This window comes from Amblyraja radiata, chromosome 20 (genome assembly GCF_010909765.2).
Source record: "Amblyraja radiata isolate CabotCenter1 chromosome 20, sAmbRad1.1.pri, whole genome shotgun sequence".
Taxonomy (NCBI): Eukaryota; Metazoa; Chordata; class Chondrichthyes; order Rajiformes; family Rajidae; genus Amblyraja; species Amblyraja radiata.
The window spans coordinates 24,855,414-24,881,462 of NC_045975.1; the positions used below are offsets into that span (position 1 = coordinate 24,855,414).

The window sequence follows — 26,049 nt, forward strand, 5'->3', positions numbered from 1 at the left end:
GAGGCCACCTCCATGGCGGGAGGGGCGGGGTTTGGAAATGTAATTAAATCCAGGTGGGGATGTTTGATTGAGGGAGAAGAAGACATTGGGTTGGTGCCAGGTCTCAGTGAGCAGAAGGAAGTCCAGAGTGTTGTCAAGGATTAGTTCATGGAGGGCAAGGGCTTTGTTGTTGAGCGACCTGGTGTTGAGGAGGGCAAAGTTGGCATTATGAGAGGGTGGAGGGATGGGGGCAGGCTGGAGAGATCTGAGGCTGTCCCGGTTGACAGTGCGTGCGGTCAGCTGGGATGGGGGGTGACGCGGTTGAGGGGGGGTAGAGCGTGGTAGTGAGCAGATGGATGGAATGGAATGTCCGTGCTTGAAGTAAACAAGCTTGCGCCGAGAGCCTCTGTGGATGAAACGGGGTCGACGTAGAAGTCTAAGCTGTTTAATGACTTGGATGCAGGATGGGATGTGGTTGTTGAAGAAACCAGTCATTTGTAGAGTTGAATATTTGAGCATGATGGTGAGGGTGCAGAGAGGTGTCCAGCGGTGCAGGTGGAGAGAGTATCCAGCAGTGAGGGAGCAGAGAGGTTGTCCAGCAGAGCGGGTGCAGCGAGGTGTCGAGTAGTGAGGGAGCAAAGAGGTTGACCAGCAGTGCAGATGCAGCGAGGTGTCCAGCATTGAGGGAGCAGATAGGTTGTCCAGCAGAGCAAGTGTAGAGGTAGTCCAGTGATGAGGATGCAGAGTATCCAGCAGTGCAGGTGCAGAGAGGTTGTCCAGCTGTGCAGGTGTAGAGAGGTTGTCCAGCGGTGCCGGTGCAGAGAGGATCCAGCTCCCTCACTGGTGCAGGGAGGTGTCCAGCGTCAATGGTGCACAGGCACAGGAGGTGTCCAGCATCGATGGTGCACAGGCACAGGTGTCCAGTGTCGATGGTGCACAGGCACAGGTACAGGGAACAGCCAGGCAGGTAGGTAACAGACAGGGGGGGGGGGGAAAACAGCGGGCGGAGAAGCGGCGAACAGTCGACGCCAGCGTCCTCTCCGGGCAGCGTGCAGGGATTCTAGCAGTTCTGGCGGCTAGCAGCTAGCAATATAGGCCGCAGGGGCACGATCGTTCAACGGCCGAAAACAGCCAAAAAACACCACAGACCACCGCAACCGGAGCGACCCTCCAGTGGTCCCACGTCAGGTGGTAGGTCAAGACCTCGTCCGGGATGGAAATAAACCGCAGTCGGCAATTGAAGCAGTTGATGCCGATTCGCTGTAAGGGACCGTTGTTAATTTGAATTTCCCGCCGCCACCATTTTTTTCCCGAATGGCCTTTGGATGAACTTGAATTGAGGAACCGTTTCTTTTAGCAAGTTGGGATGAAACACTCACTATTGCAAGTATATCAAATACTGGATTACCAATATATAGTGTATTACTGGAACACTACTCAAAATAGGAGCATGATTACCTCAGACTGCAGCAGTTTAAGGATGGAATTCCAACTTAGTGCACACAGGTCTTGCCATTGGCATTGCACTTTTTAAATTTTAAGATCATTGATGCCAGAAAGGCTGTGCACACAAAGATGCAAGGCATAGACAAAAGACTCAGCTGGGACACTACATACTAAAATTGACATGCAATGTCCACTCTTACATGTCTTTACTTTAAAGGAGAGGGAGAACATAGCAAAAGCATACAAACAACACTTTTGAGTTGCTTTATTCGGGTCAAAGAACTTCTTAAAACAAGTACACTTCAATAAATCCAGCAGGATACAGCTCAAAAGAATTCATTCAAGTTTATGGTGATAGAATCAATTACATAATTAAATAGTGTGAAATTAAACATACTACAAATAAGATAAACATGCTCTGAAGTTTACAGACTGTGCTGTAAGCGGCAGGGGTCTGAATTCCAGTGTTCAGCTGCTGTCTTTTCCCAAGGTGTGCTTGTCAAACAAGTATTCAGCCATGCCATTTTCAGGAGCACCCAGTCTCCGCAGGTTGGTTACATGGTCTCCTAGTAGCTTGATGGACTTGACTTGCTCATCCAAATAGTGAGTCTCCAAAAAGTCACAAAGCTGCAAACAAAATAAAGGAACATTCAGTATTTAAAAGCACCAGCTCAATTCTAGCAAATTTTCCTCTTTTTTGCTGTACAATTAATCACGAAACACACAGGCAAGCTAGATCAGAAATCGTTACAATTTCCCTCCACATACAAATATCCCAATGACAATTTTTGAATGTATACGCAATGTATATTATAACCAACTGCCATTTAAATGCATTTAAAAAGAGTCAATTTTCATGAAATTTGATACGTCTGAGACACCATTAAGAAAAAGGATACAATAGAAAGATTGTCACTGTCAAATGTATCTCATTACCTGCACTGAAACAAGACAAAATGGAATGTCTTCCAAAATAATGCAAATTCAAACTTAACATCTGAATAATGCTACATAACACGTTAATTAAGCTGTATTTGGAGTATTGTGTGCAGGCCTGGTCACCGCTTCACAAGAGGGATCCATGCAGAATATTGATCATGTGCAAGCATTGATTGGGCATTAGGTTCGGCATAGTCACGGGGCAAAGGGCTATTGCGAGCAAAGTACAAAGGTAAATTCCTTGTAATTATACATACTTGGCTAATGTTTTTTAAATTCATTATTAACATTAATTATTCAGGATGTGGCAACTTCGGAGAAAAGGTTTACCAGGATGTTACCTGGATCAGAGGATATTAGCTACGAGGATAGGTTGAACAAACAATGATCGTTTCCACTGGAGCCAAGGCCAAAGGAGGACCTGATAGAAGTTTATAAAGTTATGAGGCATAGATACGGAAGATGGTTAGAATCTTTTTCCCAGGATGGAAATATCAAATACTGGATGGCATCACATTAAGACGAGAGGGGGAAACTTTAAATGACATGTGTGGGGAAATCTTTTTTCTTAAATACACGAGTGTGGTGGATGCCTGGATTGTGCTGCCTGTGGTGATGGTGAAACAGATACAATTGATGTTTAAGAGATTCTTAGAATATGGATCATGTGCAAACATTCATTAGACATTAGGTTCGGCATAGATATCAAAGGGCTAACACAGTGATAACACATTATAGTATGCCTGAAAACTGATGCAAGACTAAAATACTACATCTCCAAAAACATGGTGCAAATTTCAAGGGAATTAAATAAAATAAATTCTATGACAAGTCTATATTTTTTGATAAAAATCACTGTAACCTTAGTGTCAGACCGATTAAAATGCTCCGACATAGCTCAAGGCCAAGCAGAATTGTAAAAAATCTTCTATCCAAAATTGCATGACCAAATATGAAGGAGAAAAACTGAACCTGGCCATAAATCCAAAAATTACATTTCCATCTAACCATTTAGCCACACCCAATTTTCAGTTAAGACCTCACCCTATTATGTACATTGGTTATAAACAGATAAGCTATCAAGTATCCTACACCAGTAGATATGTTTGAAAATACATACATGTGGGTCATTCCTATCTGTAGCCAGTTTATGCAACTCCAAAAGTGACTGGTTCACACTCTTCTCCAACTCCAGAGAGCAAATCATTGCATCCAAGCCGCTCCCCCATTCGTCACGATCTGGTTTCTAAGAACAGAATGCATCAGTTACTTCAAAGTACTGTAGAATGGTTGAATACAATTGGTAACTATAATCAAACACCAGAATCTATACAGCATTATGTTGAATAAATACTATGGAATCTTGAATCATGGATTGGTGATCCACTGCAGGACAAGGAAAGTCAAATCAAAATAAAACTAATTCTATGGCAAAATTTCTCAAATCTATATTCAGTCAAATCTATCAGTGTAGCTTGCGCACAAAAAAAGAGGAAGCTGCATTAAATTCCTGCTATAAAATTTAAATTATCTTGATTTGCATGATCCAAACTCAAGAGCATGTGGAGAAGCAATCCATAGATGTGAGGCTTACTCTAAATTACAAAATGGTTGCAATACAAGTGGAATTTATAATGACGGCGATGCAATGGATTCCTTTTTCCCAATGCTATGCCAGAGAAATTTAAGATTCATTTGTGAATTTCTCTGCAACAGAAGGCAGTGGAGGGCAATTCACTAGATTAATTTAAAAGAGAGTTAGATAAAGCTCAGGGGGCTAGCGGAATCAAGGGATATGGGGAGAAGGCAGGCACTGGTTACTGATTGTGGATGATCAGACATGATCACAATGAACTGGTGTGCTGGGTCGAAGGGCCGAATGGCCTCCTGCATCTATTTTCTATGTAAAACTAATATGTAGGTGCAGAAGGCAGTAGGAATTGGTATGTTGGTTTTTGCTGCAACAGGATACGGGTACAAAAGTAAATGTAATTGTTAAGGCCCTTAAAGAGTCCTCACCTGGAGATCGTTTATGATCTTTGTGACCTTACCTAAATAAAAAGTGCATTGAAATATCGTCATACACGTTGGTTAAATGTCAGGTCCAGCATATGAAAGGAAGTGAGCAGAATAAAAGTGTATTCTCCAGAGTTTAAAGATAGATGGGTGACAATTCTTAAGGGGCTGGACAGGACCCGTACAGCGAAAATGTTTACGCCAGCTGAAGTATACAGAACTTGGGAGTCAATTTCAATGTAAGGAATTTAGAACTAATATGAATGGAAATTGCATCACTCAAAAGGATGATGAATATTTGTAATTATTTACCCTGGACAGCTGCAGAGGCAGAGTTGGTGATTGCATTAAAATTTGAAATTAATACTTTTCTGGAGATTTAAGGGAAACATGAACTTAAGGAAACTTAAGGTAGAAAAAAGTGCTGAGGTTGAAGATCAGTCATGATCCCATTAGAGAGCAGAAAAGACCCAAGGGACCAAATGCCATTTAATGTTCCATTAATTTAATGTTATACAAGTATTCTGACAGTATTCCAACAGTACCATGGTTTATGTTTTGTTTTCTGTCAGAGAATAAGAAAAAAATGAGGTCGTAAATGTGCAACAATCAGCATCAGCAGTTCTTTGTTTCTACAATTTATTCATAAATATTCTCTTTGTTAACAATTAATTACCTTGCAAGGTCAAAACATATTCTCAACCTTCTGCATTATGTATATCACAAAAAACATTCTAACACCAATAGCACATCAGCCATTTGATTTCCACACCTTTAGACTTGACTATTTAACACAAATTCTTCTACAGACTTCCCTCATTCTACTCTCCCTAAAGATCATCCAAAAAGCCTGCTATCCATGCCTAACTCACTCCTGGTCCTTTTCACTATACGTGTTGACTTACACTGACCGAACCTCAAATTAAAAATTCACAGCCACTCCTTTATCTATACATGTTTCTATCTGAACAGCAGTGTCAATTCCGGCCTCCGAGCCCACCCTCATCCCACCATTGATAGCCAACAAACCATTCCATAAGTTCTAGAATTCTATTGATTGCAAAACATACAATTAAAACAAAACTCTTTCCTTAAGTATTTTTGTGAAACGCCTCAATTTTTGCTTTGTTAAAGCTGGCAAGCAGCTGAGTCATCAGTAACCCTGCAGTCAAAATTGTTAATGGCTAATTATTCATGAAATATTAGCTTTAAGCGTGTCAAATGATAGTTTTACTAGTGAACTGATTAAAACCTTAATATCCTGGAGTAAGGTGCGGCCTCCTCGCTGGTTCTGTAATTTCATCAGTTTCTCAGCATGTTCACGCTCTTCGTGAGACTGCTCCAGAAAAAAGCTGGCAAAGTTCTTCAATGCAACATCATCACGGTCAAAGTAGTAGGACTAGGAGGAAAAAAAATTGTACAATGGACATTATGAGAATTAAAATACTCAGTTCATGCTCCCCAAATGACATTGACAATTGACCAGAGTCAATAAGCAAAATAAATCATGAGATAAATCTTTGGCTGTTTTTGAGTTAACTAGCAGAACAGGCAAAAAGCAAACCCCATGGATGGTATATTAGAATATTCAGGTGTCATGCAAGAGATTATTACACAGACACACACAACACATGTTTGTACAAGAGGCTTTAATGTGCTGCTGTAATTTATCCCCGTTCCAGTCACTTATACACAAAAACCACCCTTTGCATCACACAAATAGTACATTTCAGCAAACTATGTGAATCACCGTGTGCGATTTATGTTTATGTGTTTGTCTGAATTTATATGACAATAGACAATAGGTGCAGGAGTAGGCCATTCATCCCTTCGAGCGAACACCGCCATTCAATGCGATCATGGCTGATCATCTACAATCAGTACCCCGTTTCTGCCTTCTCTCCATATCCCTTAACTCCACGATTCCTAAGAGCTCTATCTAACTCTCTCTTGAAAGCATCCAGAGAACCAGCCTCCACCGCCCTCTGAGGCAGAGAATGCCACACACTCACAACACTCTGCGTGAAAAGGTTTTACCTCATCTCCGTTCTAAATGGCTTACCACTTATTCTTAAACTATGGCCCCGGGTTCTGGACTCCCCCAACATTGGGAAGATGGTTCCTGCCTCTAGCGTGTCTAAACCCTTAATAATCTTATATGTTTCAATAAGATCTCCTCTCATCCTTCTAAATTCCAGAGTATACAAGCCCAGCCGCTCCAATCTATCAACATATGACAGTCCTGCCATCCCGGGAATTAACCTCGTGAACCTACGCTGCACTCCCTCAATAGCAAGAATGTCCTTCCACAGGATTGGAGACCAAAACTGCACACAATATTCCAGGTGTGGTCTCACTAGGGCCCTGTACAACTGCAAAAGACCTCTTTGCTCCTATACTCAACAACTCTTGTTATGAAGGCTTCTGATACTGCTGCAAAATTTTCATTGCACCCGTTCCTTACCCTACTTATGCATGATAATAAACTGAACTCAAAAGATATACAAGTACAAGTTCCTTCCATTAAAGCAATTTTTCTTAAAGCACAACAGAAACAATAATTCCAGGCCACATTTCTAGTAACCCATAATCAATTCTTTGTTGCACCTATAAAATACAGAGCAAAACATATTTTCCATGGATGGACTATATTATCAAAGTCTCAAAAGCCAGCAAATGAAAAGTAAAAATATGTACTACTGTATACAAAATTTAGACTGCACAAGATACTGCAGGTTTCAGTCGTCTATCCAAGTCTTTTCTAGCCATCAGAAACACTAGCTTGGTAACCATGGTAAATAACATAAATGAGCAATTTATGCAAGAAAGTAAAAAAGATAGGCAATCATTCTGTTCTATTTTTATCAGAATAAACAAATAGTGGGTTTCATTCCCAAGTAACAACACACGTCGAAATATTTCAATTCTATAGGCGACAGTAGAATTACCAAGTTATAATTTAACCTGACGCATTGCACATTGAAATGGCACCAAAAAAAACATGTTCTTTTGTGGACGCCTTCAATGCAGAACTTCAACGCACTATCAAATTGGGCGTTCTTGGGAGAGGTGCTGCAATGCAAAGATTGGCACCCATCCTTTGAAGCATTAAAGAAATTCAAGCAGATATTGTTCAGAGGCGTGAGATCTTTCGAGCGACCTTGTCGACAATCCTGTCCAACCACCAGCACAAATGGAAATCTCACTATTAACATCTTGCACAATACAAGATGGTTGCTCCACTGAATCACGTCACACAATCTCAAAATAGCTCACTACTTATAATCAAAGCTTATAATAACTTCACATTAAATGTTGCATTAATGTTGCCCACCACGCCCATGCTTCGCTTGTTTTCGCCATGTTGCTAAATTATCGTGGAGACACCAGTGACGTTTCGGGGCCTTGAGGGTAGAACTCCTTTCCTCAGCCCACGTTACGTGCGCTATAACATGAGACGCCAAACCTCAGCCTCCCCTCGCACCAATGAGCAAGCAGCCAAAAGCTTATTTTCTACTTCGTCCCACACTATCGCTTCTCACTCCACCCTAACTATTCCCATTACTCCTCACCCATCCCCCGCCCCAGCTACCTCCACCACCACGTTAACTCTATCCACCTCCAACCACATCAGCTACCCCATTACCTCCGATCCACCCTCCCGCCCCAGCTAGCCCTCCTCTACCGCAAGCTCTCGCCGCTACTCACCATGGAGAGGTAGACATATGACGCGTACAGCTCCAGGTTGATCTGCCGGCTGACGGCCGCCTCGCAGTCGAGGTGATAATTCTGTCGTACCTGGGAGCTCATCTCGAGTAACGAAGACAAGGCAAACCAAAACTAAACGATTGCAGAATATGTTATGTGTGAGGAGATGCTAATGGTGGATGGATAAAGCGGCTGGGAATGAAGGTTCCGTTCAATCACTGTTGAAGCAGGAACACTCGCTCCCTCGGCGTCTCCTTCGCTCTACAAACTGACCTTATCTGCCGGTCTCGAGCGCGCATGCGCAACCTCAAGAGCCGCGCGCTTGTGGGCGGAACCTCCGGAACTTTCAAAAATAACTGCCGGCCGCCCGCCTGGGGGCCGCGCTTGGCCGGACCCGCGGGGCTCGCGCCTGGTTTAAGGGCGTGCGGCGGGGGCGCGCGTACTCATTCAGATCCTTACTATAGGATCTTTGGGTATGGGACTGCGCTGACCGAAGGGAGGCTTTGCTACTGATGGTGACCAACGATCTTTGATGGTGACTAAAGAGCTTTGATGGTGACTGTGCTCCACCCTGAAAAATCATCTCTCTAGAGCTGCTCTATATCCTGTGATCCTTGATTTGCTGCTATCCAAACAAATTAGATAATACTACATGTAAATACATTCAGGCCAAGCTCAGGAACAATGGGCAAAGCCGAAGGGAAAAATACAGAATGTAGAATATGGTTCTCACCTTTATTGTTTTTATGTTCCAGAGAAAGTCCAATGTCCGCAATAGGGTAGGTGAGAATCGGACAGTGAAGGCTTTTGAAAGGACCCTTCAGTAGCTTGCTAAGAAAAGCTCTCCTGAATGTGGTAGTGCGCGCTTTCAAGCCTCCATATCTTCTACCCAACAGGAGCAGGGAAATGGAATGACCGGGATGGTAAAGGTCCGTGCTTTGGTTGCTTTTTTCCTGGGGCAGCTTGAAGTATGAATGGAGTCTGGAATATTCATAGAAACATAAAAAATAGGTGCAGGAGGAGGCCATTTGGCCCTTCGAGCCAGCACCGCCATTCAATGTGATCATGGCGGATCGTCCCCTATCAATAACCCGTGCCTGCCTTCTCCCCATATCCCATGATTCCACTAGCCCCTAGAGCTCTATCTAACTCTCTTAAATCCATCCAGTGAATTGGCCTCCACTGCCCTCTGTGGCAGGGAATTCCACACGTTCACAACTCTCTGTGTGAAAAGGTTTTTTCTCACTTGTCTTAAATGGCCTCCCCTTTATTCTAAGACTGTGGCCCCTGGATCTGGACTCGCCCGACATTGGGACCATTTTTCCTGCATCTAGCTTGTCCAGTCCTTTTATAATTTTATATGTTTCTATAAGATTCCCCCTCATCCTTCTAAACTCCAGTGAATACAAGCCTAGTCTTTTCAATCTTTCCTCAGATGACAGTCCCGCCATCCCAGGTATCAATCTCGTGAACCTTCGCTGCACTGCCTCAATCACAAGGATGTCCTTCTTCAAATTAGGAGACCAAAACTGTATGCAATACTCCAGCTTTGGTCTTACCAGAGCCCTATACAACCGCAGAAGAACCTCTCTATTCCTATACTGAAATTGTCTTGTTATGAAGGCCAACATTCCATTAGCTTTCTTCACTGCCTGCTGTACCTGCACTCCAACTTTCAGTGACCGGTGTACAAAGACACCCAGATCTCGCTGTACCTCCCCCTTACCTAACCTAACTCCATTGAGATAATAATCTGCCCCCTTGTTTTTGCCACCAAAGTGAATAACCTCACATTTATCTATATTATACTGCATCTGCCATGCATCTGCCCACTCACTTAACCTGTCCAGGTCACCCTGCAACCTCCTAACATCCTCTTCACAGTTCACACTGCCACCCAGCTTTGTGTCATCTGCAAATGTGCTAGTGTTGCTCCTAATTCCCTCTTCCAAATCATTAATATATATGGTAAACAGTTGCGGCCCCAACACCGAGCTTTGTGGCACTCCACTCGCCACTGCCTGCCATTCTGAAAAGGACCCGTTCACTCCTACTCTTTGCTTCCTGTCTGCCAACCAATTTTCTATCCACGTCAACACCCTATCCCCAATAGGATGTGCTCTAATTTTAGTCACCAGTCTCCCGTGCGGGACCTTATCAAATGCTTTCTGAAAGTCTAGATACACTACATCCACTGTTTCATCCATTTTACTTCCTCAAAAAATTCCAGAAGATTAGTCAGGCATGATTTTCCTTTCATAAATCCATGCTGACTTGGACTAATCCTTTTACTGCTATCCAAATGCCCCATTATTACCTCTTTAATAATTGACTCCAGCATCTTTCCCACAACGGAAGACAGGCTAACTGGTCTGTAATTCCCCGTTTTCTCTCTCTCGCTCCTTTCTTGAAAAGTGGGATAACATTAACTATCCTCCAATCCACAGGAACTGATCCTGAATCTATTGAACATTGGAAAATGATCACCAATGCGTCCACTATTTCTAGAGTCACCTCCCTGGGATGCAGACCATCAGGCCCAGGGGATTTATCATCCTTCAGTCCCATTGGCCTACCCAATACTATTTCTCGCCTAATGAAAATTTATTTCATTTCCTCTACCCCCTTAGATTCTCTGTCCTCCAGTACATCTAGGAGATTGTTTGTGTCTTCCTTCGTGAAGACAGATCCGAAGTACCTGTTCAACCATTTCCTTGTTCCCCATAATAATTTCACCCGTGTCTGCTTTCAAGGGACCCACATTTGACTTTGTTATTCTTTTCCCTTAACATATCTAAACATGGTTTTACTGTTCTTCTTTACGTTCCTGGCCAGCTTCCCCTCGTACTTTATCTTTTCAGCCCGTATTGCCCGTTTTGTTTCCTTCTGTTGTCCTATGAAAGTTTCCCAATCCTCTGGCTTCCGGCTACTCTTTGCTGTGTTATACATCTTTTCTTTTAGTTTTATTCTATCCCTAACTTCTCTTGTCAATTAAATTAAATAATTTGCAAGCAGAAACCTAGAATAAGTGAGCACAAGATCACTAGATTTCATAATAACACTTGAAAATTAGTTATTGTTCTTTATTGAAGAAACATTTTCATTCTAAACATTGATCAAAATACAACTCCAGACCAGGGCATCAGTGGAAGCCACAGGAAGACTTCTTCTTCTTGCGTATGGCGTGCACAGCCTAAAGTTGCAGGACAACTTGTTCTATTTGATTGTGCACGCCGAGTTGATTGCATTCGTCGAAACAGGGCAGACCACGTGAAGGTTGCAATCTTCCACCCCAGGTAGACGTCGATGTTCCAGGTCAAGACCAGTAACAGGACAGAAGGAAGAGGAAAGATTGCCGATTGCCAGAATTTAGGCAAGGGGTGGGACACAGTCTAGTAGATAATGTGGAACCAGATGAGGTGGTGTGATGAGAATGATAAGAAAATGGAAATGAAAGGGGAAGGAAAGGGTGAACAGAGGGAGTAGAAACCTACATGAAGAGGGAGTGTGTTGGAGGATAACAAGGGGGACATGGGTGATCAATCCAAGTTGAATTTGCTTCTGGCCTCACTTTAGCAATGAAGAAGACCAAAGACAGTGTAGCAGTGGGAAAGAGAGTTAAAATGATATATTACTGGATGGTCAAGATGGACTTTCTGGGCAGGACACAGGCTCTTGGTATCTCCAAGGTACACAAGGCCACATTGTGATTACCAAATACTGAAGACCAAAGTGCAATTGCTCCTGCCATATTTGGAAGGACTATTTAGATCCTTGGATGATGGTGAGGGGGAAGGTGAAAGGATAGCTGTCAGAGCTCCTACCAATGCAGGGGAAAGTGCCAGGGGCAGGAAGGGATGGCCAGATCAGGAAATTATGAGGGGTTCCTGCAAGAAGCAGAAAGAGAGGGAAGCAGGGAAGATGTGATTGGTGGTGGCATCGTTGGAGGTGCAGAAATGGCTAAAAATGATGTGTTAGATGTGGAGGCTGATTGGAATGAAAGGCAAGGACGATGGAAATTATTTTACTGTTATCTCAGTGGGGGAGGGGGGCAGGGGTGGTGTGATCAGATGTGTAGAAAATGAAGGAAATGTGCGTGAAGACTTAAACTGTGACAGAGGGGAAGGCACATTTTCAAGAAGGAAAACATTTGAGAAGCCTTAGAGTAGACCTCAAGTTAATTATAAATGCAGCAGTGACAAAGAAATTGGAAAAGGGGTAGCATCTTTCCAAGAGGCTAGATAAGAGGTGCAGTCACAAGGTAACTAGTCAACCACAGCAGGAAATACAACCACAGATTAAACATTCCCCTTTTCAAGCAGGAAGACGTCAAAGCGGCACCATCATCTTTTACAGATGGACGGATGTCAACACTGCACATATGCAGGGAAGAAATGGACTACATTGGACAAAGACTGTAACTGGGAAAAACATAGAAAGATTCAGCAGCAGGTGTGCAGAAACTGAGCAGCGATGGGCAATTTCAGAGATGAAAGCTGAAGGCAATGACAGATTCAAATAAGTTTAGAATCTCAGTCACATAGGTGACTAATATTGTAATCCGTTAGTCTTTGAATCTTAAGGCAGCTCCCAACCGGAAATGTCACCTATCCATGTTCTTCAGAGATGCTGGTTGAACTTAAGCCTTGGATAGATTGGGATGAAACTGCTGATCTAGAATGGAACCTGTTACAGGGCCAGGAGAGTTCCCAAATTTGACACAACCCTATATTAATGTCCAGAAATTGGGCAGTGATGTTGGGCACGAACCAAGATTTTAGTCAGAAGAGCTGAGGTATATCCATTCCAGATTCTGTAACTGGGAAAAGTCATGCATTTGTTGCTACTCTCTATTTCTCTCTTTTTTTCTCCCTCTATGCCTCCCCCTCTCAAAATTATTTGGCTCAGTTATCCAGTGTTGATTAAAGTTTGTAAATATACTTCACCCGTCTTTAATTACACTTTAATATGTTCTAATATGAAGCAATTTAAGATGTTTCATGAATCTGAGGAATGCTGAAATTAACCGAGAAGGGAAAACGCAGATAAGAATGCACCATCCATAGCAAACTGACGTAGTAATGACAGTGCTGGAGTAACTCAGCAGGTCAGGCAGCATCTCTGAACAAAAATGTCGCCTATCCATGTTCTCCATAGATGCTGCCAAACCCAGAGTTATTCTGCCTTTTTTTCCCCCATAAACTAGCATTTGCAGTTTCTTGAGAATATATAGTAAAGGATTAAATTAAATTGAAAGGAAAGGCATACAATGTTGTAAAGATTAGTTGTAGCATGGAATTGCAATTTTACAATCAAAGAATAATTCGTAAAAAGGAAAACAGGAAGTAAAAAATAACATTAAACAGGCAGTATGAGCTTCTACAGGTATAAAAAGTGTATCTAAAGTAAATGTTGATCCCTTCAATGGAACTGGAAAATTAATAATGAGAAATGGCAAAGATTTCAAATAATTATTACTTTACGATTATCTAAAATGTCCTACTTTTACTTCCTCAATGATGGACAATATACTTTCCTTCCATGTTGTAACAATTACAAAAGAATACCAAGGTAAGTAAGCTACAAGTAAAACAAAGGGATAGATAGATTCAATGAGTGGACCTACAGTTGTACACTTTATCATCTTAGATACAATGCTGCGGAATAGAACATAACGTAAGGTACAACTTATTACAACATTGATTGGACCACAGCTGGAGTATTGTTTGCAGTTCTAGTCACTACTAAAGGAAGGGCATAGAGTCATAGAGTGATACAGTGTGGAAACAGGCCCTTTGGCCCAACTTGCCGACACCGGCCAACATGTTCCCGCTACATTTGTCCCGCCTGCCTGCGTTTGGTCCACATCCCTCCAAACCTGTCCTATCCATGTACCTGTCTAACTGTTTCTTAAACGTTGGGATTGTCCCAGCCTCAACTACCTTCTCTTGCAGCTTGTTCCATACACCAACCACTCTTTGTGTGGAAAAAGTTACCCCTCAGATTCCTATTAAATCTTTTCCCCTTCACCTTGAACCTATGTCCTCTGGTCCTTGATCATCCCCCCCCCCCCCCACTGTGGACAAGAGATTCTGTGCATCTACCCAATCTATTCCTCTCATGATCTTGTACACCTCTATAAGATCACCCCTCATCCTCCTGCGTGCCAAGGAATAGAGACCCAGCCTACTCAACCTCTGCCAAAAGCTCAGACTCTCTAGTCCTGGCAACATCCTCATAAATCTTCTCTGAAGCCTTTCAAGCTTGACAATATCTTTCCTATAACATGGTGCCCAGAACTGAACACAATACTCTAAATGCGGTCTCACCAACATCTTGTACAACTGCAACATGACCTCCTAACTTCTATACTCAATACTCTGACTGATGAAGGCCAATGTGCCAAAATTAATTTTGTCCACCTTATCTACCTGCTACTCAACCCTCAAGGAACCATGTACCTGCACTCCGAGATCCCTCTGCTCTACAACACTCTCCAGAGACCTACCATTCATTGTGTAGCTCCTGTCCTTGTTAGACGTTCCAAAATGCAACACCCCATTGCAGAGGGTGCAGTGGAAACTCAACAGAAAGGTCAAAGGTCAAAAACTTTATTTGCCATTTGTGCTTACACACATAGGAACTCTTGTGCGGCTATTCAGAGAGTCAAGTCAAGTTAAAAATTAAAATTAAAAATTTAAAAATTAAAAAAAATTAAAAAGACACACAGAAGACACATAATCCATAAAAAAACACATACCACTCCAGAAATAAAAAAAAGAAAATGCCTAAAACCCTATACAAAGGGGAAAGTGAGAGCATTGTAACTTGCACAAACCCTATATCAGGACATCAGTTCATTTTGTTTTTTTTGGCCAAGAGTCTCACTGTTGCAGGGAAGAAGCTCTTAAAAAAGCGTGTTCTATTTGTGGCGATACTGTCCGCTCGTCTGTGCCTGAGGTTGTATGTGCAGTTTTTGTGTTTGAGCAGGGAGTGAGCTGGATGTAGTGTGTCTCTGATGATTCTCTCTGCTCTTTTTTGACAGCGCTGTGTGTAGATTGTGTCCATGGAGGGGAGTTCAGTTCTGATGATCCTCTCTGCAGTCTTTATGACTCTTTGCAGAGCCTTCCTCTCTGTCTGTGTGGTGTTTCCATAATGGAATGGAATGTTTCAGTTATGAGGAGAGACTTGTTAGGCTAGGTTTGTTTTCCCTGAAGCAAAGGTTAACCAAAATCAGTGTTCCTTTCCCACACCCATTAACCCATCCTTGGCTGTCTTGCTTTGTTCTCTTTGTTCACCGTTTGAAACCTCCAACCAGGGTCTCTACTCAAAATGTCAACCATTCTTTCCCTCCACAAATATTGTCTGACTTTCTGATTTCTTCCAGCTATTTTTTTGCTCCAGATTTCAGCATCTACTGTGTCTTGTCCCAAAATTATCTTTAATTTCAAAAGCGTCTTGCCACGAGATAGCATTCATTAAAAAAGTCCAAATGAAATGCAGTTGAAGAGCTGTTCTCCGATCCTGACCCAAACAATGTTACACAGGGCTAAAATTAGTTGGCCAATCGGTGCAAAAAAACATTAAGTGAGTTACACAAAAACTGTAAGCTGCAGTAAGTTGATTCATGACATACAACAGTTTAAACCGAAGAATGGTTTACCAAGTGGAAAAACTTTATTATATTAAAATAAATATTTCTCATTATTTTGCCGACTGAATATTTGCAAAATTACTTAGAATTTAAAAGCAGGCTCTATTACAACTTTGACCAAGCATTTGAAATTAAAATGTTATCTTGATGAAATTGATCACATTACTACAACACATCATTTGAAACACGTGTGGCTGGTTGTTACCAGTTTTTTCATATGCATGCAATTCCGTGGGCAAACATGCCAAGTGCCAATCATACCCATTTGAGCCAGAGTAGCAAAAGATCAGCAAGCCTTTAGGTGGGGAGATGATAAAAGTTGAAGCAAGCCTTACCTCGTCCTCATGCATGCCTTGCATGAGCAAACTGGTTATTTATTTTGTTCTTAACACCAAACCCACCTCAACACTTGATCACAACCTCAACTGGGATTGGTTAACATAGCACAGGGAAGAAAATGGACATTGTATGTACTCTATCCAAGTGACTGGCTATTTCCAACATGATATAATATGTCATTCAAGAATCTTCCAAAAAATCAAAGGTGTTTGATCTTGGCCACAAAACTAAGTCAATTAAAAGTGATCATAATATAAAATTTGCAAACTTAAAACACAAAATCCTCTAAACAATCAACAACTTTGGGAAATGGCTAATGGTTCTTTGCCTCATACTTTTCAGTTGTTAGGAGGTCAGTTAAATAAAATAGGATAGCTAAAATATCAAAGCAAACTAGAAGATTGTTGGCTTCTTAGAGCACTTAAAATGTTTTTGTAAATCATCACAACAGGGATAGTTCAGTGTTTCACAAAATCATAGGCTGTGTTCAGAAAGCTTTGATCCAGGTGGTGAATGCCACATTGCAGAACTTGTCCGTTCTAAGTAACGTGGCTTCCTTTTGCTGAAGATGGCTTCAAGGTTGGGAGGTTCAATGACACAAAAGAGTTTGTCCAAGTTAAATGGATGATAAAACTGCATTATCAGTGCCTGCTTTAGTTCTTTACCTAATAGCAAGGAATAATATTCCATCAAAGTCATGGTATTCGAACATATGATACAAAAAAGCTGGAAAATTGTCTCAGATTGGAAATACAATCTACAAATGTAATACTTGTCAAAGCCAAAACTTTACATAGTTATTTATCCATTTTTTTAATGGCAAAAAATGAACATTCTGCCAGTAAATGTTGAACCTCCAATTTGAGCAAAGTCTAAGGAACATAGGGGCAGCGCGCAGGATACAGGTGAGAGTGGTTAGCAAATACAAAGGTCATGACGGTCAGCAAAGGGGGAAGAAATGGATCAGATATGGCTACTGTGACACAAAAGGGGATACAGAGTAACTATGGGCTTATTCAAGTCTCATTTGGGAACAGTGAAAGAGCCGAAATCTTGATGGAGGCAAATGGCAAGCAATTCTACCTTATAGGTATTTTTAGTGCGCCAGTTGAGATCTGGACACGCCCTTGGAATAGTCTATAAAAGTTAGATCAATGGAACCACTCCAGTTTCTATACATATCCTGTCTAATCTATGTGCTACTTTTAAACAAAATTGTACATGATTATATGTATATGCACTGGTGAAAAGGAAGGGAAAATAGAGGTGGCATTTTAAAACAAGATGATCCTGACCCCTAAATTCCTATATAATGATATAGCTTGCAGTGTGCAAATATTCAATGAGCGAAAAAATCACTTTTCCTGGCAAGGATAAACTAAAATCATTAATCATTTGAAGAAGATGAATTAAGCTGTAAACCCCGTAATGGCCAAATACCACACATGTCAACAAGTGTTGTAGTGTAACAAATGAGTAAATGGGGGTGGGAAAAACAGATAATTTTCCATCTCTACATATAAGAAAAATAAAATTCATAATGTGACTGACTAAAATCAGCTAATTGAGTACACAAGGATAGAATTTAGATCCTATTAGAATTTTAAAACATTTACCATAGGGTTTCTAAAAGTGTCGAAGTGCTTGAAAAGACACTCACACCGATAGCCATATTTGATGGCTTTTTTTTTTTTTAAAGAGCCATGGACATCTTCTGGAAAGATAAACTGAATGTTGTAGGCTCTCCATTTCAAGGTTGCCAAAAAAGAAAAATGTTTTTTTTCCAAATTATCTGAAAATAATGACCTACCGCTAGCCCAGGCAGGGATTGGTTTGCGTGGCATCCCCTCATCATCTGTCGAGTCATCGCTGTTCAAGTCCATTCCATAATTCTCCAGATTTATTTTGGGCAGCTTTACTTTGGAATAGCTAATGGGTGTCATAGTGTAAGATTCTGGCTTTGGAGGGCACTGAAAAACACATCATTGCATTAAACCTTAAATTATATTTCTCAAGAGTTGGGCATCACATGCAAGCCTAGCATTTATTGCCCATTTCTAAATGTCATTGAACAGAATGGCTCATTGATATTTTGAGTAAATTTAAGAATCAAATGTACAGAAAGTCCAGTGTCTCACAGACAGAATCAAGGATGGCATATTTACTCTATGTAAAATATAATTGAAGTAGGTGTTTTGTGTATAACTATTTGGCCATATTACTATTACATTTTTGTGAAATTTCTAGGATTAACAGCAAAATTTAAACCCCACAGCTCTCTGATAGGATTTATAGCCTGATATCAGCATTGCCAGTCCTTGAGATTACTCCCCCAGCAATTTAGCAATTATTCCACCATTATACTCAGCATGTTCTTGCTGCAATTAAAACTCCAATTAAATTTAGAATATATATTATTTCACTACTCTTCTCCCAATCACGACAAATACCCACAACAGGGACAAATAGTATTTTAATTGACTGCTAGCAGGCATGACCAAATCTCCAATCAATCTCTGTAATGGGTTGCACTCAACCTCTTCAATGCATCCTTTACATGTAGTGGTGTTCGGTTCATCTCTTTACTGACGGTAGGGAAGAGAAGGCGGGTAAAGGAGAAAGATATGCAAACAATTTTGTTTTTACATCTGGAGAACAGCAAAGATCCTTAAACCACAGGTGATCAGAATTAATTCAAATTGTGGTCAGAAGAGTTACACTGGTAAACACTACAGATGACCTTCAGATCATGTAATGAGATGGGTATGCATCACAACACAGTTTCAGAGATTTGTATGTTCAGAAACGCATTTGATAAAGCACAGATCACAAAGCAAAGTAATTCTTATTAGGTTAACCTATGCACGATCAAGGTGCATCTTTCTGAAAATTGCACTGAATTAAAGTCACTTTAAAAACTTTGATCTATACAGAACTATAAGCCTGAGAGTGGCAGAAAATTAGGGTTTGATGCATTAAAGAATCGGCTTGGCTCTTTGGAAAAAGGGATTTAATTCATTCCACTTGTCTTCCTCCCTTCTCATTATGTTTAAGAAGGAACTGCAGATGCTGGAAAATCGAAGGTACACAAAAATGCTGGAGAAACTCAGCGGGTGCAGCAGCATCTATGGAGCGAAGGAAATGGGCAACGTTTCGGCCCCTCTCATTATGTTGGATTCACCAGTTTCCAAAAATTCTTCCATTCCCCATTGAAATCTGTCACCAGCACCATCTCAAATCATAACATGTTCTGTAATCTTGTTGTGTCATTTGCCACCTGTCTCATTCTGTATCAGTCAAAGCAAAAAAAATCTAAATTCCCCAGAAACACTTAACTATGTACAAGTATTCAGATGCAAGACTGCGGACTGATTTCTTCATTTAGACTCAAGTGGGTTTCCAAAATTCAATAAGCATTTTAAACATAGCTCTGGAAATCTCACAAAGTTATCAAAATGGCAAGTGTTATTTCAACACCAATATGAAGGAGATGAATGGAATAATTATATCAATATTCACTTGGAGTTATGGCATACCCATTAATTTGTAGTAAGATGGTGAACAAATAACAAATCTACAGAATCCCCAATTACTAAAATACTCACATGCACCTCCATAGTTTTATCCAATATATATTTGTTGGATGCAATTTCTTGATCTTCAAGTTTATTTTCCTCATCTTGTTGATCATGCTCCAAATGCTCCCTTTGAGTTTGTCTCTTCAAACCCCAACTTTCTGCCTCTTCCAGTTGTGGTCCTTCCTACAAAGAGCATCAATGGATTATACCAATTAATCCTACATCAACATCTTGTGGCGGCCTGAGCCATTTTGGTATCGAACCGTCGATGGTCGGGCTCGAGCTCTCGCATGGACCGGGCGTGATCTGAGCCGACCAATCATGCGGTCAGTGGAGCGGGCCGTTAGGCATTTGGAATTGGAAGGCGGCAGTTGGAATGCGAAGGATTGGCAGTTGGAGTGGAACTCGTGTGTGCTCACGAGCAACGGCACCGAAGTAGTAATAAATTAACTTGATGTGCGCATGAGCGACGGGGCTGTATCGGTTTATTATTAAACAGAGTGTTTACACAACGCGTGGACCTCTGCAATCTATCAAGCTGTATAGGAGTAGAGAGGTTCTTCTGCAGTTGGATAGGACTCTGGTGAGACCACATCTGGAGTATTGTGTACAGTTTTGGTCTCCTAATTTGAGGAAGGACATCCTTGTGATTGAGGCAGTGCAGCGTAGGTTCACAAGATTGATCCCTGGGATGGCGGGGCTTATGAGGAAAGATTGAAAAGACTGGGCTTGTATTCACTGAAGTTTAGAAGGATGAAGGGCTTTCTTATAGAAACATATAAAATTATAAAAGGACTGGTCAAGCTAGATGCAGGAAAAATGTTCCCAATGTCGGGCAAGTCCAGAACCAGGGGCCACAGTCTTAGAATAAAGGGGAGGCCATTTAAGACTGAGGTGCGAAAAAACTTTTTCACCCAGAGAGTTGTGAATTTGTGGAATTCCCTGCCACAGAGGGCAGTGGAGGCCAAATCACTGGATGGATTTAAGAGAGAGTTAGATAGAGCTCTAGGGGCTAGTGAAATCAAGGGATATGGGGAGAAGGCAGGCATGGGTTATTGATTGGGGATGATCAGCCATGATCGCAATGAATTGCGGTGCTGGCTCGAAGGGCCGAATGGCCTCCTCCTGCACCTATTTTCTATGTTTCTAAATTATCATCCTTAATCAGTATATATAAATTAACCTTATTCGGAGTCACAGTTATATACACAGAAGCAGTTCCTTAAACCCAACTCATGCCCAACAAGATGTCTATCTGAGCAAGTCCATTTGCCATTTTCTTATAATTTAAGATGCTAGTCCTAGTAACATCCTCATGAATAATTTTCGCACCTTTCTTAAGGGAGGTTTCAGGGCAGCCGGGTCACGACACATGACCCGTACTGTTGCTACGCTACTCCAAATGGATTACACGCGAAGTACTGCAGGTAGGCACTTACCATTGTTTCCAGCGTAGCGGGCCCGTTAAAACCCGCGGAAATTGTCAATTTTTGCGCAGTAAATAATTATGGAAATCGGGATAAGCGTGAGAGACATTTAGCATACTTCAGAATTCCAAAAGTGAGGAGAAATGACGGTAGATAGAAGCGGGAACTGAAGGGGACAACAACAGACAGAGTGCTTAGCGAACATTGGCCGTTTGCTCACTGCATTTCCCGTTTGCTCACTGCATTTCATCAACTAAGGCATTATTTATGTTTTTTCTTGATTACTTTGGCATCTAAAAAGTTTCAGAAGTGATAAATCTGGCTGTAATTTTTTTAAATCGCCCATGGTTCTCGTGGGTTTTTACATACAAAATGAAAACGCATCTGAAGAAAAAAATTACAGCCAGATTTATCACTTCTGAGAATTTTTAGATACCAAAGGAATCAAGAAAAAACACAAATAATGCCTTACTTGATGAAATGCAGTGAGCAAACGCGATAATTCCCAATATTTTCAATGTTTACCAAGCACTTTAGCTGCGGTGGTCCCTTCAGTTATCGCTTCTCTATACCCTCATTTCGCTTCACTTTTGATATTCTGAAGTTAGGTACATGTCTCTCACACTTACCCCGACTCCCACATTTTTTTTCAGCGCATAAATTCAACATTTTGGCGGTTTTTAACAGGTAGGAAAGTACGCGTTTCTAGCATTAATAACATATACCGGAAGTGACGGATGTCTTCCAGTTGGATTTAGCGGCTCCGTGCGTCGAGCCCTATGACCCAGTGACCTTCCGTGCAACCACCCTATTGTTCAGCAATCAGATCCGTGCACAACACTCCAAGGGCAGTCTCTTGTACAGTTGTAACATGACATCCCAACTACTGTAGTTAATGCACTAACCAATAAAAGCAAGCATATCAAATGCCTTTTTCACCATCCTGCATACCTGTGTCACCACCTCCAGGAAACCATGTACCCCTCAGTCTCTCCATTCTACAGCATTCTCCAGGTCACTGTTATTTGAGGACCTTGAGGACCTTGCACAATGCCCTGATTTATTTACCAAAATACATCACTTTACAGTTTTAATTTAGTTTAGAGATACAGCGCGGAAACAGGCCCTTCGGCCCATCGGGTCCGCGCCGACCAGCGAGGACCCGCACATTAACACTATCCTACACACACTAGGGATAATTTTTACCTTTACCAAGCCAATTAACCTACAAACCTGTACGTCTTTGGAGTGTGGGAGGAAAATGAAGATCTTGGAGAAACACAGGTCACGGGGAGAAGGTACAAACTCCATACAGACAGCACGTGTAGTCAGGATTGAACCCGGGTCTCCGGCGCTGCAATCGCTGTAAGGCAGCAACTCTACCATTGCATCACCGTGCCACCCACTCGTCATAGTCACGTTTCCATCAGCCATTCCTTGGCCCACTTCATTAAGATCCTGTTGTAATCTGGGCAACATTCTCTGTCCACTACACCACCAATGTTGGTGTTGTAGCGACACCTGATGGTGGCTTTGGTTAGTCAAACCCTCAGATTGGTTGCACCGATCACGTGGGCGCGGGGGAGGGGGGGGGGTGAGTTTTGCGCGCTTTTTACCGAGTTGTATCAGTCTAGCACCACACTTTGCATCAAAAGATTCAGTAGATAAAGTAGGAGTAGCATTTATTGTACCAGAATTTCACATCAAAGTAGGGAAGAGGATCAATAATGAAGTCTCAGTATACACAGGTGAAATGATTGCAATATTGTTAGCGGTACAGTGGGTCGAGGATACCAGGCCTTTAAGGACAGTTATTTGTTCAAATTCAAGTTTAGCAATAAAGAGTTTACAGCACATCCATTCAGACAGTAGACCAGACATTTTGATTGAAATACAACAAACACTATTCAGAATTCAAATGATGGGGCTTACAGTCATATTTTTATGGGTACCAGCACACATTGGCATTAGAGGAAACGAAATGGCAGATAAGGTAGCAAAAGAGGTAACAAAAAGAAGTAAGATTGATTTAAGTATTAACATAGGTAAAACTGAAATCAAAGACATTATTAAGCAAAGACTGAAGGAAAGATGGCAAAAGCAATGGGAGGAAGAGCGGAAAAGACGGTGGTTCTACAGAGTCCAGAGGAAAGTGGGAGAAATGAGATGTGCAGGAAAAAACAGAAAAGAGGAGACAGTAATTTCAAGAATCAGATTTGGACACACTGGTCTGAACAGTACACTTTTTATAATAGGCAAGCATAATACAGGCAGATGTGAATACTGTGGGCAAGAAGAGACAATAGAGCATGTCATTATACATTGTGAGAGGTATGAGGAAGAAAGAAGACAAATGAGTGAACGATTCAGAAAAGAAAAAGTACAATTTGATTTAATAGATATTTTACAAAAGAATTCATATCAAATCCTAATGCTTTTTCTTAGGGTAACCAATTTGTTTGGAAAGATATAGGTTATTAGTATATAAGTTATAATGTTATTTGATCCACACTCCATACCAGTTGGTGGCAGTAATGCACTAAAAAGTTGTTTGCCAACCGCCAAAAAAAAACTACATAGAAGAAGAAGAAGAAGTAGCACCACACTTGTGGAAGTAGCATCGTGTTTTTGGCTGTCTTACCGACCCGAGTTAATTCGTTGTTTTACCGTTGCAAAATAAAGCAACTTCAATTCACTCACTGTTTCGACTTGCCAAAGTGTCATCAGCAAACTTAGTAACAATGTTAACGACATGGTCATCAAGGAAGTAAAACATTGAACCGATCAGGGTAAGATTCCTTACCAATTCTCTGTCTTTCAATCTCTCGGAAAGTCGTTCCTTTTCTGGGCAATCCTGTAATGCAGTTTCCTCCCACGTTGTCTGCTCTAACTTTTGCTGTAATTGGAGGAACCTCGATTTTGCCAGAAATTCATGTTCCCTTTTTCAAAAAAAAGTTAGCAATTTAATTTAAATTACTCCTTACATACATTCGTCTGACATTACAATTATCAGTGGTTTACTATTATTGAATTCCAATGTTGGAAGTTTTACACATTTTGATTCTATTAAAAGGTGCACAGGTATTGAAAATAGTTTACTTTAAAAAAATAAAAATTGAGGAGGAGGGGGGGAGAGGAGGAGGGGAGGGAGAGGAGGAGGGGGAGAGGAGGAGGGGGGAGAGGAGGAGGGGTGAGAGGAGGAGGGGGGAGAGAGGAGGAGGGGGGAGAGGAGGAGGGGGAAGATGAGGAGGGAGGAGAGGGACCCGACCAGAGATGGACCTGAGAGCTCTAGTACAGGGCCCGACTTGCTCGTTCTTCAAAGCCCGGGGGTGGGGGGGAGAGAGAGAGAGCCCGGGGTGGGGGGGGGGTAAGGCGATTTCGGACTCCAGGGGTTAATCTATCGGAATATGTTAAAATTTTACCATTAGCGCGTCGTTTTCTCGAGAAGATGTGATTATGCACACACACACACATCCAAGATCAGAGTTTTATAGTTATAATAAAGATAAGGATATAGATAGATTACTCACTATTCTCCCCACCTGTGTATAGTCATTTCCTTGTGAAAATACATTGCAGGAACCTTTCAGTCATCATAACACCTGACCCTCACTGCTGAGACGACAACTGATTAAACTTGTCACTTGAATATCATCAATTTAACTATTTAAATGTCCAAATACCTTAATCCACATGGATTACAAAGAATTATTTCTGATTCTCTCCTCAGAAACAATAGGTAGTTGGACAACATTGACTTCAATTCCTTGCTTCTCTGACTAACATGCTTCAATTTACTAAGGCAGGCAGAATATTTCATTGGCCAAGACATAAAATACTAGACCACTAATCAGACCCCAGCTGGAGCATGCAGTTGAGCTGCTTGATCTAGAGTTTGAGAGGATTTTGCATTAAAACACTTCCTGGGAAAATGAGGAAACATAATGTAAGCAGCTATGACAATACTGCTACATACCTCTCTTCCATTCTTTCCCACTCCTTGCCTGCAGCCAAATGTAGATCATGCTGTTGTTTTCTCTCCGGTTCAACTGTCCACTGTTCTTCAGCCAGCCTACATTGCTGCTGCAGTTCATCTTGCTGTCTGTGCTGCAGTTTTTCTCCCTGTGTGAATAAGCACCTATTAAAAGCCATTCTCCATCAACTGTTCTTAGCATTTCAAATTTTGAAGTAGTTAATACTTCTGCGAGATCAAAGAGTTGACCAAGTGTTGATCACAGGATTACAATTATAACCACACATGGTCTACTTTCAAATGTTGCTTTATAAAATTACTGAAACAATCAGTTCAGACTCTCGCAAATAAAAAAAAATCTACAACATGAACAACTTGCTAATGTTCAAAATTGCTTCAGGATGAAAGCAAGTCGGCATGGATGAGTGTGATGTACCGCAAAGAAAGTAGCTAACGGTTTGTGATACAAGTATACCAGTAGGACATTTAGACAAGGGGGTATCAGAAATAAATTTAAGTTACTTTCGCCTTAAATGTAGTTAGATGTTGAGTAAATAAAAAACAATAAATGCATTAGATGAAAACCCAATGTTCAGGAGATGGGTGGGTATGGCTAACTGGAAATTTAGTCATTAAGGAAATAACTTAAAGGGAGGGCTGTTTGTCCCAACATTATTATGTTTGTCCCATACATGCAGAATTTTAAGATAGATGCTCAATGTAATAAATGGGGATTGCAAGTCAATTTTAGATAACTATCCAAACTGCATGACTGAAGTTTGATGAAGTGGTGCTAAATTTTAATTTCCACTTATTTTGTCGAGATCAATAAAACTAGACCGAGATTGCATCAGTCACTTCATTTGTCACAATAATAAGACAAAGATGCTTGTATGAAATATTTGAATATTATAAGATTCCATGAAACAACACACTAAGTATTTAATGGAATGGGGTGAGATGAAAGAAGTTATTTCTACTTAGACATGT

At 41.2% G+C, this 26,049-nt stretch overlaps 3 protein-coding genes across 4 annotated transcripts in view; all 3 read right to left on the reverse strand.

Annotated features, from left to right (window-relative positions):
* Positions 1-1,675: 1,675 nt before the first annotated feature.
* On the reverse strand, positions 1,676-8,409 carry fth1 (ferritin heavy chain 1). Of its 2 annotated transcripts, none has more exons than XM_033039076.1 (4): positions 8,089-8,409; positions 5,633-5,779; positions 3,485-3,610; positions 1,676-2,052 (listed from the first exon to the last, which is right to left on the reverse strand). In XM_033039076.1, the coding sequence occupies exons 1-4, from the start codon at positions 8,188-8,190 to the stop codon at positions 1,894-1,896; spliced, it is 534 nt and encodes a 177-aa protein (XP_032894967.1). In that variant the 5' UTR covers positions 8,191-8,409; the 3' UTR covers positions 1,676-1,893. The 2 variants fall into 2 exon arrangements, with proteins under 2 accessions (XP_032894967.1, XP_032894968.1); XM_033039077.1 differs by lacking the exon at positions 8,089-8,409 and adding an exon at positions 7,715-7,738.
* Positions 8,410-16,441: 8,032 nt separating this feature from the next.
* LOC116984401 (inner centromere protein-like) lies at positions 16,442-24,906 on the reverse strand. Its single transcript, XM_033038556.1, has 5 exons — positions 24,770-24,906; positions 23,890-24,025; positions 19,687-19,842; positions 17,892-18,051; positions 16,442-16,746 (listed from the first exon to the last, which is right to left on the reverse strand). The coding sequence occupies exons 1-5, from the start codon at positions 24,904-24,906 to the stop codon at positions 16,556-16,558; spliced, it is 780 nt and encodes a 259-aa protein (XP_032894447.1). The 3' UTR covers positions 16,442-16,555.
* A 134-nt stretch (positions 24,907-25,040) lies between these two features.
* LOC116984402 (inner centromere protein-like) overlaps positions 25,041-26,049 on the reverse strand; it is a 41,209-nt gene continuing 40,200 nt past the window's right edge. The window contains exon 11 of the mRNA XM_033038557.1: positions 25,041-25,208. Coding sequence (XP_032894448.1) covers positions 25,041-25,208 — 168 coding nt within the window. The remainder of the gene's footprint in view (positions 25,209-26,049) is intronic.